A 14,638-nucleotide genomic window follows, 5' to 3' on the forward strand; every position below is an offset into this window, starting at 1 on the left:
TTAATCCAAAGATAATTTTATGCAAAAAATAATTATATATTATTATCTTATTTAATAACAGTTGTAAAATTTTTAAAATGTAAAACATAAAAATATTTAGAAATTTTAAAAAAAAATTTAATTTTATGAGGCAAAATAAAAAAATTTAATTAAATTGGTAGACTAGTTGAGAAAACCTTTAAATATCTAAATTTTGACTTAACTCCTATTATTTTGAGGGTCAAGAATTGGAATTCATCAACAAAAAGAGGTGTTTATTCTGTACCCTTTTATGTTATTAAGTTATTAATAACATATGTTATTAAGTACCCTTATGTGTCCAATTTCTAACTTAAAATATCGTCTGAACTAATTAGCATATTTGAGGTCACCACTATGAACCATTGAAATTGAGTCCTCGTACATAAAAATTGGATAATTCAATGAAAAAATTTTAAAGAGCATTCCTCTTTTTTTTTCTTTCTTTTTTTTGCAAACCGTACATTTGAACTTCACTGCTATTGAATAAGATTTTAAATAAAAATAAAACAGCTTTTGAAACATCTTAATAACTTTTGATCTAATGATCAGATTGTTTGTATTAAAAAGCAAACTTAACAATTCAAAAGGCTAATCTTTAATATGCAAAACAATTTGAGCAGACAAAATAAGTTATAAAGTCAGACACACAGAAACATGCTTTCTATGAAAAAATATACCATTCCCTATTATTTTACTACTTAATAAAAAAAAATTTCAATAAGCATAGAAGTTAAATGCTATATATTTTATTACACAGAATTTATTAAAAGTCAAACAAATTTTAACTGTACAAAAAAATTTTTAATGTTCTAAATTATGGTTTTGTAATTTTAAATGTCAACATTTGAAATTTAAATGGAATAAGACAAATATTTTTTGAGTAATAGAAAAATAAAGTATTACTTGTTTAAAATTTCCTTCTCATCACTCGAAAACTATTCAGCAAAATTTGCATTTTGACAATCAAATTTTAAAATTTGATAAAAATTAGTGAACTTTACAATTTAAAATTTTTTCCAGTGATATTAAATTAAACTAAATAATCATAAAAATAATGTTTTTCATGGTATTATCTTTGATTAAACAAGTTTTTCAACTCTGTGCAATATCTTTGTTTCCATAATTTCAGACAAATTGCAAAATATGCTAATAAAAGTTAAACTGATATTAAAAGGTTTTTTTCCTAATCATATTTCACAGGTTAACCCCTCCAAGGCATTGAAAAAAAAAATTTATTCAGAAAAACTATGTTTGTGTGCCGCAATATGCAACTCATAAAAATTAATTATTATATTAAAATTTAGACCGTCCCACCATTAAGAGAGCATCAAAAATTATCATTTAAAAATCTAGTCACTAGACGCAAAGTAATTAAAATGTTCTGCTTTATTATCTACTGCCCTGTACAGCAAAGACCACACACCAAAATGATACACAAAAAATCAACAAACATGAATAATGTGAATTTCATTTCAGTCAATAAAATATTAATACTTTTGAGTATATAATATTCAAAATAAATATTTCTTTAATAATGAATTATGCTAAAAATTCCTTAATTGAAAATTTAGAATTAACAGGTTTTGTAGTGGAAGATGCATCTACATCATCTTTAACATCAATTGTCAGATAAGTCCATGCATTTGTGATTGGTAAATCCGATAAGCCATATTTTTCACGAACATCTTCGTGTACACACCAAACCGGTTTCTTTATAGTGTCCACTGAACGCTTTGTGGCAATTTGTCTCAAAGTTGCAGTTAGTTGGCGCTTAGATATAAATGAGTCTGAGGAAGGAGAATCGGGAACAGAAGTTGAGCTGCTCCCTTCAACTTTTGTTTCTGGTTTGTCAGATTTCTCTTGAGATAGGGAATGTTGATGCCAAAATTTCTTAAACTCTGCAATCAGGAAAGCTAAACTATGGTGATTACCATGAGCTAGACGAATTAAGTATGGCATTGCTGGAAAAAAATTATATAAACACAAGGCAACATTAAGTAAGAGAGTTCTATACATTCAGAATAAAATATTTCAATTAAAACTGTAAATAAAACACATATACAGTAGATTCTCAGTTAACCAGAATTGGATTATCAGGGGCAATAAAAAAAGAGAAAGAGAGAAGTACAAATTGCGGCTATTGAAATGTGCTGGAAGACAACATTTTTAACCTGTTCTTTCTACTGTACTTTATTTCAACCCACCAGACAAAATCAATTACCTTGATACTTTTAGAGTAAAATAAAAAAGCTTTGCAAATTTTTATAGCTTTAATTTCAAAGATAAAAATTTTAATAGCTTAAATTTAAAACCAAAAATGTTAATTTTTTAAATAAAACAATTCATTATTTCATGCTTAAAATGTATGTATTAAAACTTTTTTTATTATTTATATTAAAAAATTTACATTATTAATTATGTTACAAGCTTTAAATTGATATAGGAAGTAAGCTTTAAAAATGTTTATTATCCCAATATTTTACGATGCTAAGAAACATGAAACTTATTAATTAGTTGTTTTTTAAAAAGTTAAGAATTGGATTATTTATTAAGATAACACTGAATACAAGAAATTAAATGCAAGTGACACTGCTTCAGTTTTTATAGAAATATTTGGTTGCATAAAAGAGTTGAATTAACATTAACACTAGCAATAAAATTGTGTGTGAATATGGTTAATGTCATATTCATTGGAATGAATTTCACAAATATTAATGTTAAATGTATTTGACAAATATTAATGTTAAAGTAAATTTCCCTGAGAATTCTAGATTTTCCAATGGCATTTTCAAATTCTCAGAAAATTCCAAGAATTTCAAGTTTCCACAGCAAGTGTTCTCCATGCATATGAATATATTGAAGGCATAATTTGAATTTTCATTGATTTTCCAATCGATTGCCTGCGATTGTCAAAAAAACCTTTTCAATTGTTTTTTAGAAGTGTCAAAAACTAAACATTTTAGTGTAAGGATAATTATTAACTTAGCTAATAAAAATAAGGCGCACATTTAAATAAACACATATAAAATTACAAGTGATTAATCAATTATATTCTTGAATTATTATGATATTAATCTCTCTTTTTGTTTTGATAATTACTGCCAAAAACCCGAATTTGGGTGGAGAAAATATTAAATGATTATTAATAAAAATATGTAAAATTGAAATTTACCCGATCTGTTAATTTCTTAAATTTAAAATAAAAATACAAAAACAATCAGCTTAATAAAAAACATTCAACAATCATCTTATTTATTATGTATAAAATCAAGTTTTATTTACTCCCATTTTAACTCCTTTCCCTAAAATATGCAATTATAAAAAAATTTTAAAAAAAGGAGAAAAAAGCTTAGGAGCTTTCTGTATTGTTAAATTCATTTTTCAGTTTTCTATGAATAAGACCGAAATTCAAATCTATCCTTTCAATTGATGCTGAGTTGCATAGTCTAGAAAGTAGATGTACTAAAGCTATTATAACATAATAAAATAACATGTAACCAGGAAATTTATTCTAATAACTGTACTAAATATCAATAGCAATTGAATTAAATCCTTGAATTAATTGATTGAAAAAATTCCCTCATTTAAAAAAACATGTATATTTTTTATAAATTATAATTAGTTCACTCATCCATGAAATAATTATACAATAATATTATAATTAACATTATTAATTATATTAATTAATTACATTATTAATATAATTATAATATTATAATTAACATTAATTCACTAATAATGGAAATATTCATGTACATGTGCAGAAAACTTTTAGAGCCTAATATTCCCTATGAACTAAGTTTCTTTTCGGAGCAAAATTTCTGCAAAAATTTTAGTTTTTTTTTTTTAAGGACGATAATTTTTTTTTTTAATATTTTTGGAAAATAAAGTTTATAAAAAATAAAAAAATTTATTTGACTTTACACAATTTTTGAAACGAGCATATGTGTCATAAAATAATAGAAATTCAAATATATTGAAATAATAATTCATTAAATTAAATTTAAGGTGTGTTCTCATGTAGCTATAGAAAACTATTGAATTTTAAGTCAAACATATAGTAGGTAAGTCTTGATTTTATAAACATTATAAATTAATTTCAATAACATTGAAAGCATATTAGGTAAAATTATAACAATTTAATATTTTTAATTTCTTATATTTTTAATTGTGTCAGTATATAATATGTTCAATTATATCAGACAGTATTTGCGGTCAGCACATGCCCTCTATTTTGTGCATGATCTCATTCTAGTTCTAATACCAATTTATTGATTTTGTACTTCTTCCCCTGTACGATGCTCAGTAATTCAGCTAGAAAATTTAATAAATAAGTGACAATTACAAAAATTCCTGATAAGTCCTTTTCTTCAACATTAGTGTATGAGTTTAAATAATAACTTATCATAGTTAATTAAAATTGATGCTATAAATTGAGATGCACACAAAAAGAAAACTGAGAAAAATGAAAGATCCCTCGGACATTTTGGGTTCATAGGCAGAGGAATGATAGCAAGCTCCTTGTACAGCAATCAACTCCTATTCAATAGTGTTATTTTAAATATTTAGTTTAATGATATTAGATATAGAATCAGATACACTGCATTGCATATAGAATTTTGTATTCTAGGTATTAGCGTTCAAAAATAGTTGCTTTAGCAGTCAAAAGGAACATAAGTCTATAAATAGTGATAAAAGTAGCACATTAGATAGGAAAATCTATATTAAAAAAAAAGAGAGAGAGAGAGAAATATAGAACATGGTTTATTGTAATGTCCTTTATGCTCCCTCGATTAAAAAAAAAAAAAAAACTATTCCACTTTTTTTATATAGTTTATTTAATGTTTTTTATTGCTATTTTAAACATTGTTTTTCAAATCTTATAATATCATACTATACTTATGACACAAAATTTTTAATTTGAGTAATCACTTCTTGATTTAATGATTCTGTTGTAAATCTATGGCATTTTCGAATCAAATTGGTTTGCCATTATCAATAATACAATTTTACTCTATTTTGTAAAATTTAGAATTTGAAAAATGATTTATTCACATGCTTGATTCACTCATAGTTCCACATTTTTCTTTTGGCAATTATTTATCTTTTTTCAATAACTTTGATGTGTTTAGCTATAATTGGCGACAAATTAGATTCAAAACAGTCACTTTATTACAAAATTAATAGCCAGTTCTTTTAAATAGTCATTTTTTAACTGCTTTTAGTAAAAATAGCTCTCTTAATTTTTGAAGCAAAATGTTGTATTTTATGTGTGAGGAAATATGCATTTTATGCACCACATCTGTGAGGCAAAATTTAAAAATTTTGCTACAGGCGAGTTAACATTTTTAACAGTAGCCACTTTTTGAAACATGTGGCTATTTTTTCAGAAATTGAAAATTTTAAGCTATTTAAAAGAACTGTAGATATTATAACATAAGGTAAGCATTTCTCAAAATACAGTAAACAAAGTCCAATTGTAAAATGAAGAAAAATTTTAAGAAGCGTGTTGAATTTTCAGATTTTGAAATATCCATTTAAATTCCATATTTATAAAAAAAAAAAAAAAGTTTTTTAAAAAAAATGCACATAAGGGGCAGCTGAGCTGGAAAAGTGCGGTGACTGGCAAAACATTTTTAACTGCCATTTGTCCTAATTAGTTGCCTTCTAGGCAAAGGCAACAGTTACTTTTGCCCTAAAAAATGTATAATTTCATCATCAGTACTCATAATTTGCCCTTTTTTTCAAGAGAGAAAAAAAAGCTCAGCAATGCATTCCTCTAAAATGGCCTACAAATTCTATATAAATGAAAAATTGTAAATATTTTTAGAACTACATACCCTCATCAGGCACATTTGCTTTTTTAGATTTTGCTGCATTGCCTGCAGAGGTTGGACTAGAAGCATTTGAGCTAGGTTTAGATTCATTTTGCGTCTTCTTCACGGTGAAAGATGTCGGAATTGGAGTATCTATCAGAAAAACAGCAGAGTATGGTTCTAATGCAGTAAGCAATTGACTATTCATAGGTTTTGACAGATCATTTTCAATGTAGCAACCTAAAATAATTGGCTTTAATTGAGTAGTTTTCTTCTTTCGCTCCATTTCAAATTCTCTAAGCTTTTCTGTAAGTAGTTTTTTCCTGTTCTCTGGATCATTATCAACCTGAAATTTACCAGGAATAAAAAATATATATCTAAGTAAAAATACATCAAAGCTGTAATTCCCAAATGAGGACTAAAAAACAATGACTAACGACATCAAAAGGTTTGTAATCTAAAATACAAAACTTAGATTAAAATTTTTTAAAATATTAAAGATTAATAAGAAAATAATCCTTAAAAAAACGTGTTGTGCCCGCAATCGTTTAGAATAGGTTACCAACTTTTTTTTCAGACAATGCTCACTTGGCAAGGAAAATAATTTTCAATGCCATTACCCTTAGTAGAAGAAAATTATTAACCTCCTTTTTTTATGCTGTTTAATATTTTTGATATGATACCTTATTTTATTAATTTATTGAAAATTCATACTTAATACAATGACGAAATTAGATGTGGTTGGAGTTGTATAGTGTAACTGAATAATTGAAGGTTGTGATGAAAACAGGAAAATGAAAATGATAGCTGAAGATGAAAATCGGATCATAATTATAATAAAACTTTTATTTAGTATTTGTAGAGCTCGAGATACAAAATTATATTTTTTCCATAATAAGACTTAAATTAAATAATTTTGCATAATGATATCAATAAAAACAGGCTATGGGAGATAAATCCCCTATGAACAGCCTAATCAAAAGCCAAATTAAAAAGTGATTGAATTGTTCCTAAAAGACAGTTAAGAGCATGAGAAGAGATCCATGGTTGGAGACTTATCGAAAGATAACATAGCCAAAAATAAAGTCAACTCCCCATAATCAATATTAAATTTGAAAATAATTTGACGAAAGTGAATTGCCAAAAAGACTAAGAATTAGTAAAACTATGCAACTGAAACATTTTTTTTTTTTTTTGGTAAGAAATAAGAATAAAGAGTTATAAAAAGATTTTTGTTTTCAATTTATGAATTAATGAGTCTTACATTTGTATTGGAAGAAAAAGTTGACAGCTCCATTTATCGTTTAGAAGGAAAAAAATATTTTATATTAAATTTTTATAAAATGTAATAAAAATTACATAATTGGTTTAATTTAATTAAAATTTAAGAATTATTTTTAAAAAAATAACTTCAATTGAACTCTTGTTGACTGTATTGTTGATATGAAAGAGACAAATCAATAATTTTGAAACTAAAAAGCTCCATCTTGCATATGCTAAAAACAATAAGTATATCACCCTTGAAATCATCATAAAAATTAGATAATGTAAAATTTTTAATCAAATTTCCTTTTCATAGAATGACTTAATTCCTAAAGAGGTAGAAATAATGAATCATGTGGTCAATGATAAATACCTAAATCAGTACACGGTTTCCGAATTTGAACTATCGAATTTTGGGATTTACATTTGTATTATAAAAAGACAGATCAAAAATCTAAATATTTTGGTTCTTCATATTTACTTTTTATAAATCTACATTTTAATAATTTTATTCTTAAAAAATGCAATTTCCTGAATAGATACAAAAATCAAGAATATCAGAACAAGAAGCTAAAAATCAAGACAAATAAAGACAATATATTTTCTGCCAGGAAAACCAGGACAACTATGAAACCTACCATGATCCTTAAACATAAAATATTTATCAAATAGATTTTATAAAAACTGAATATCAATAAATGAAAGTGCAACTAATGCTCTATCCACTAATAAGAAAAATGTAATTAATGTTTTTTTTTTTTTTTCAAGTTGCTTTAAATCAGGGTGTTAGTGTTTACCAGTAGCAATCATATGTGATTGAAAACAGGATTTAATTCGCGATCATATGTGGTTATTTTATGTAATTCGAAACAAAAATTTATTCACATACAGTTAAACTATTTTAAATTTTTAAGAAATATAATTACCCTAATAAATAACAATTGAATGGAGGGAAAAAAAATTAAAAGTTACATTTTACAGATTGCTAGTGATTTAAATATACATTTGATTACTATCGAAATGTATCATTAAAAGTCAATTAAGTAAAACAAATAAATAGTTTTTAACTTCAAAATTAAAAACATTACCTCTGTTTCTTCATCATCTTTTTCTTCTTCAGCTGAAAGATATCCATGGGGTACAGTAAACTCATCTTCTTCATAATTGTCAACATCCTCCCCTTCATCTTCTTGCTGTAAATTATTAAAATATTTATGAAGGAAAAGTATAAAAGCATAGGTTCCCAATATCTTTTTGATCACCATACACTTGGCAAGATGGAAATTTTTCAACACCTCACATACTAATTTTTTTTTTCCTCATTTAAATCTTTTTGAACAATTTTATATTAGTTTTAATAAAAATAATTCAAATGTAAACATTGCATAAAAATAAATTCATTATATTTATAAGAAAGTTTAAATGAAATAATAAATTTTTTCTCTTACATTATAAAAAATGTGAAATTAAATATGTTTGTAAATGTAATAAGGTCAACCTGCTATTCCCCACCTATACAAGGCCAAATCTTTCAACAAAAAATAAGCACCTTTTAAGCACTTAGAAAATATTTTTAAGCACTATATACATTAACAAAAAGCAAAATAATTTTCTAAGACTTTAGATGATCATGAGAAAATAACAAGTTTTGGACAAAGAACTCTTTTCTTGATTATATTTACCGTTATAAAATGATGGAGAGATTTTTCGATTTGATATCAGAGGGAAGAAAATGAAGCCTGAAATTGAGAATATCTTGCAAAATGTAGCAGAGTTGCACATAAAAAGGCAATAATCTCACCAGACCCAGCTCAGTAGACGCACATACGACTTGCAAGTATTTCATCAAACATGTAAAATGATAGGTGCTTTCATACGCTATAGACCGATGGTAAGCCGAAATAGAATGTGGCTAAATGAATTGTGAAAACGTTGGATAGAACAATGTAAAAAGCACACTTTTGCATATTCCGTGGCGAAAATCGATATGGTAAAGAAAAAAAATCTAATTTTTAAAAAGGGAAAATTAAGCACGTCTTAAAAACACCCAATGAAAAAAGCACCTTTAAGGGCTTTTAAATAACGAAAATCAAAAATAAGCACCTTTAAGCACTTTTTAAAAATGCTACGCACCATGCTATATATATTTTTAGTAAAACTTAAGCTGAACTAAAAAATTTTCAAAATCAAATCAAATTAAAATTTTGTAAGTAGATTTTTTTTTTGGTACCATTAATTCATTTAGAAGAAAATGCATGAATTACACAAATAACGAACATATATGTAAAATTTGTTATCAAACATGTTTAAATGAGTGAAAAGGAAACAAAAATTTAGGAGAAAGAATAAAATTAACTTTAATAACTTTAAGACTAAGTACAGTATGTTCTTGCCATTATTAAAAAGCTTTCTTTTTATTTACCTCAAAAACATTAACTACGTAGCTAATTCAACAACAAATATTTATTATATGCTGCGTAAGAACATTAAATAATTCTTCAATACCAAATCAAAATATTTATTGATGAATCAACCTTCCAGAAATAACATCCCCTTAAATAACTATAATCTTGCTGTAGCCCTTTTTAAGTCTTCATAGCTTACCTGAGTGTGATAGAACTAACATTGGAAATCTATGGCAGAAAGTTAAGTAATCTAAAATTTTTAGTTAGCATGATTAAAGAAAAACTTATTAACTACACAAAAAAAAAAATCGGATAAAAACTTTTTAACATGTTCACTACAATTTTAACTCCCTGCTACACTTAATAAAATTCTTTTGATACCAAAACCATAAAAGAATGTAGAAATTTAACTTGAAACATATTTTATGCAAAGTAATGTTAATAATAAAGTTGCCAAATTGTCTTTATGTTTCGAATATTATCCAGATAAAACTAAAAGTCAATATGATAGCTTGATTTGAAACACAACATTACACTAGACCAAATTTACTCACTAGCTCTAAATATTTAGAAGCTCAAGTGGCAAGCTTGCAAGAAGTAATTTCAATCCCTGGTTCTAGAATCTAGTTAATGATTATTTTGAGTTAATTGATGATATTGCTTCAGTATAGAATAGTTATTTTTAAGTTAAATTTGTATAAAAAAAGTAACAAGAAATATAATAATTATATACGCAATAAACATGAATCCCACCTCTGTTCCTGAAAGACTTTCACCGGGTTCTTCTTGCTCCCACTCATCATCACTATCCACATCGTAATCGAAAATGTCCTGTAACAATTAATTTCCAATAAGAATGTGGGAACATTAATTGACGTTACAAGTTTATTCTATGAGATTCGAACAAGATACACTTAATAAAATTAATCTGATAAATACCAGTTAACAATGCAAATATTCACTGTTTATACACTAAACCATTAAATATATTAAGATGATATTATAGTAGTTAATAAGTATGGGATAAAAATATGAAGTAAAAGAAGTGAATGAGGAATTTAAAAAATAATAATATATATATATATATATATATAAGTTCAAAATGAAGAATAAAACAAAGAATTATAGACATATGAAGAAAAAAAGGGGGGGAATAAGTAAAACAATAACAGTTTCTTAAAAAAAAAAAAAAAAAAAAAAAGGATGAAATTTTATTTAAATTTGCAATTATTAGATTTGCAATTTTTTCAAAACATTTTTTTAATTTACAACTTTGAAGTTTAAGAATAAGACTTAATGATTAAAAAGGATTAACTGCTCCCTATTAAAACAATAACGATTCCACAAAATATAAAAGTTATAGGATATTCAAATTAATATAATTAATATATGAATAATAATGACACATGAATAGTTATAGAATATAAAACAATAATTTTATTGATATGATACACATTAATTGAAAATGCACATTAATTGAATTATATGAAAATGCAACAAAAAATAAACGAAAGGACCAGATTAAAAATGCAACACACAGATGCCTTATAAAAAAATAAAAACAGGCATAAACAACCTCATCATAACAGCTATATTTGTAAATAAGATTTCGTCCTTAAAATAAAAATTTAAATAATAGAATATTGCTTACAAAAATTAACAATATTGGTTAATTGTAAACACTCAAACAGCAGTTTAAGAATAATGAATAGCAGCATGCATCTCAATGACATGATAAATAATATGCTATGTGAAAATAAAATAAAAAAGTAATTACATTCAGCACACAATTACAGTCTCAAAAAATTTAAAATAACATTTTATAAAAATGATACTTAGAGAAATTTTAATATGATTAAATATAATTCATTAGTTTAAATTAATATTTTACATTTTAGAGATTTCCAGAAAATATCATTGGCCCGTTGAAGGTTTTTCTGAGTGGAAAGCTAAAATTATTGAAAAGGTTAAATTTAATTTATTTAATAACAGTTTTAGTTCATTTCCTAAAGGTACTTATATTGATTATGATTTATCTAGAAAAATTAAAAATCTTAAGGATAAATTAATTGTTACTGTTGTAGATAAGGCTTCAAATAATTTCTGTATTATGTGTAAATATTTTTTTTAAAAAATTTATTATTGGCAAATATAATGCAAATAATACTTATTTAAAATTAAAAGAAGATAAAAAAGTCATTGAAAAAAGAATTATTGCAATTAGTAAAAAATTTAAATTTAAGTTAAATAGGATTAAATTTCCATATTTATTTCAAATTGTTAAATTTCATAAAAATCCGATTAAGTTTAGGTTTATAGCATGTGGTACTAAGAGTTATAATTCTGATATTAGTAAAAAGTTTTTTAGTTTTCTAAAAATTATTTTGCTTAAAATTAAAAAAGTGACAAATATTGTTATTGATAGTAATTTTGAAGTTTTGGATTTTATTAATAGTAATGATATTTCCAGCATTAACACTTTTGATTTTGAAAATTTGTATACAAGTATACCACATGGAAAGATTATTGAGATTTGAGAAGGTATTTATGACAGGTATTTATTTGATGAAAAAATTGATAGGTTTAACTGGTTAGATTTATGCAAGTTTAATCTTTTTGAGAATGTTCTTTTTAATGGTTTAAATTTTTATAAACAAATTATTGGAATTCCACAAGGTAATTCCTTTTCTGGGGCTTTTGCCAACATTTTTTTGCATTTTTTTGAGGCTAAATTTCTTGAACATAAAGAACTTAATGCTTTCCGATACATTAATGATTTGATTTTGTTTAATTGTGATGATTATAATTTTATTTACAGTATTTATCCTGGTGATTTGGTCCTGAAAAAAACTAATGAAAATTGTTTTAATATTGAATATTTAGATTTTAAAATTGATATTGTTAACAGTTTTATTAAAATTGGTGTGTTTGATAAAAGAAAAGCTTTTAATTTTAATGTTATTTTTTTCTGCAACTTTAAAACTAATTTGTGTAGTAAAATATTCAAAAATCTTGTTTTTTCACAATTAGTTAGGATCAAAAAAATTTGCAATAATGTTGAAAGTTTTTGGGAAGCTGTGGATAATTTTTTAATTAATTTGAATAAAAATGATTTTCCTTTTAATTTTTGTAATGTTAATTTTTTAATTAAAAAAATGATTGATAGTTTCTAAGTTTTTATATAATTTTTCTCTTTTAACAGGGCGTAATTCCAGTCTTAACTGAGCAGCCCCAGTTAAGCATTCTATTAATTTGTCTACGTATTTCTTTCTCCTGACCTTTTCCATTTCATTTTAAACTTCTTCTGCGCATTATAATAGGGGGCGTTGGTTTTTCAGTTTTCAGTGTTTTCCTTTCCTCTACTTGCTTTTGAGGTTGATGCTTGACCAGTGACTTAGTGAGTTTTTATTTTTCTGATGATTTTGATTGATTTTCTTTTCTTAATTTGTTAATTATTTTGAATGTATCTTGTTTTTCCTGGATCTCTATACAAAACCATCGGGGTACTAAGGGAGATATTTTAAGCATTTGCTTCTCCCTCAATTAGAAATGGTTTTGTTTTTAATGGCTACCGAGGCCGGTACCCCCTGAAGACGTCGGCTTCGGTGGTCATATTTTTATTTTTATTTCATTCGTTTCTTGTATTGATACTTTTTTCTGAAATTTCTGCTGCTTCTTAGCGTGTTTTTTCAAAGAAGTTTTATCCTTTTCGAATTTAATTATTTGTGTTTTCTTTCAGTATTACACTTTAGAGTTCGCATTAATAACATGAGACACTAATTAAAGCATTTTAAAACAATTCAAGATGTTTTTGGCAGGTCACTTTTAATGGCATTAACATACAATATAAAATTACAAATCAAAAGTTAAATTTCTAAATGTTGAGCAACAAACTCCTAATAAGAAAAATAAAAATTTTACTGCCTCTGAAAAGAGAAAGCGTCAGAAAGTTTAAATTAAAGCTAGCAAAAAAATTTAGACATCAAGGAAACAGTAAAGGTAAACAACAGGAAAACAGTAAAGGTAAGCAACAGGAAAACAGTAAAGATAAGCAAAATTAAATAATTATTAAATACTTTAGTGTTTTCTTTTAAACTTAAAATAAAATATATATAAATAAAATCAAACACAAAAGTACATTATCAATGGCAAAATAATAAGTAAGTCAAATTAAACTTAAATATTAAAATTTAAGTAATTTACTGAATAACTTTAGATTAAGGTATTAAACCTACATCTTGCCCAAATGGATTGCGTGGGCGTATCGCTCTGCTTTTTTTTCGCCAAGTACCCCAATATGGTGGTCGAACATTTTCATGAAATTGTATTAACTTGGGAGTCAGATTAAGTTCAATTTCATCAGTTTCAATAACAATTACTTCAGTTTCACATTGCTTAGATTTCCTCTTTCTCTTCCTACATTGTACATCGTGATAAGAACCACTTTTTAAATGCTGAAGATATAAGTGGGTACCACTCTAAAAAAATTGATAATTGAATTAGCATAACACAAATACATTAAGACTAAAGACAAAAAAATATAGCTATTCACAGCAACATTTAGTTTTTTTTTCAAAATACATATATTTTTAACTTTTTATCCCCAACAGAAATTGATAAATATATAGAAGATCATGATATACTTTTCCTTTACACTTAAATACTAATGAAAATTTGCTTTTCACTTTCTTTTTTTTTTTTAAGAAATCAAAAAAAAATTGTAATCATGGTCGGCATATTGGCTGGAAGAATACTATTTCTTCCAAAACAGTGAAAGAAACTGGAAAATACCTTAAGAAGGGAAAAAACTGGATGAAATGGAAGAAAAACGGTCAATAAAATTGTTTAACAATGATTATTACAAGGTCATCTAAAATTTAAAGAAATTAAATATAGTACCAGAAATTTATAAGTTTTTCATGAGTACTTTCTTAAAAAAAATTACTAACCTGATATTATTAAATTTAGTTTCATACAGAAGTCTAAATAACATATTATCTAAGAATCAATGAGTATTCCCTCTTTACAGTATTTGATTATCAAATTTAGTATGCTACTTTAATGCTACTTAATTAGCAATTGTACATTTAAGGTGAATTTTGATATTTAATAAATTTGTAGTAGTGTGTATGT

At 25.2% G+C, this 14,638-nt stretch overlaps 1 protein-coding gene across 1 annotated transcript in view; it reads right to left on the bottom strand.

Moving 5' to 3' along the window:
* Positions 1 to 695: 695 nt before the first annotated feature.
* LOC107455884 (uncharacterized) overlaps positions 696 to 14,638 on the bottom strand; it is a 34,813-nt gene continuing 20,870 nt past the window's right edge. The window contains exons 9-13 of the mRNA XM_016073607.4: positions 13,741 to 13,983; positions 10,259 to 10,336; positions 8,189 to 8,293; positions 5,862 to 6,183; positions 696 to 1,982 (exon numbers count right to left, since the gene is read on the bottom strand). Coding sequence (XP_015929093.2) covers positions 1,561 to 1,982; positions 5,862 to 6,183; positions 8,189 to 8,293; positions 10,259 to 10,336; positions 13,741 to 13,983 — 1,170 coding nt within the window. The 3' untranslated portion in view covers positions 696 to 1,560. The remainder of the gene's footprint in view (positions 1,983 to 5,861; positions 6,184 to 8,188; positions 8,294 to 10,258; positions 10,337 to 13,740; positions 13,984 to 14,638) is intronic.

Source organism: Parasteatoda tepidariorum, chromosome 7 (assembly GCF_982258835.1).
Source record: "Parasteatoda tepidariorum strain Cologne lab strain chromosome 7, Ptep-v5.0, whole genome shotgun sequence".
Classification (NCBI taxonomy): domain Eukaryota; kingdom Metazoa; phylum Arthropoda; class Arachnida; order Araneae; family Theridiidae; genus Parasteatoda; species Parasteatoda tepidariorum.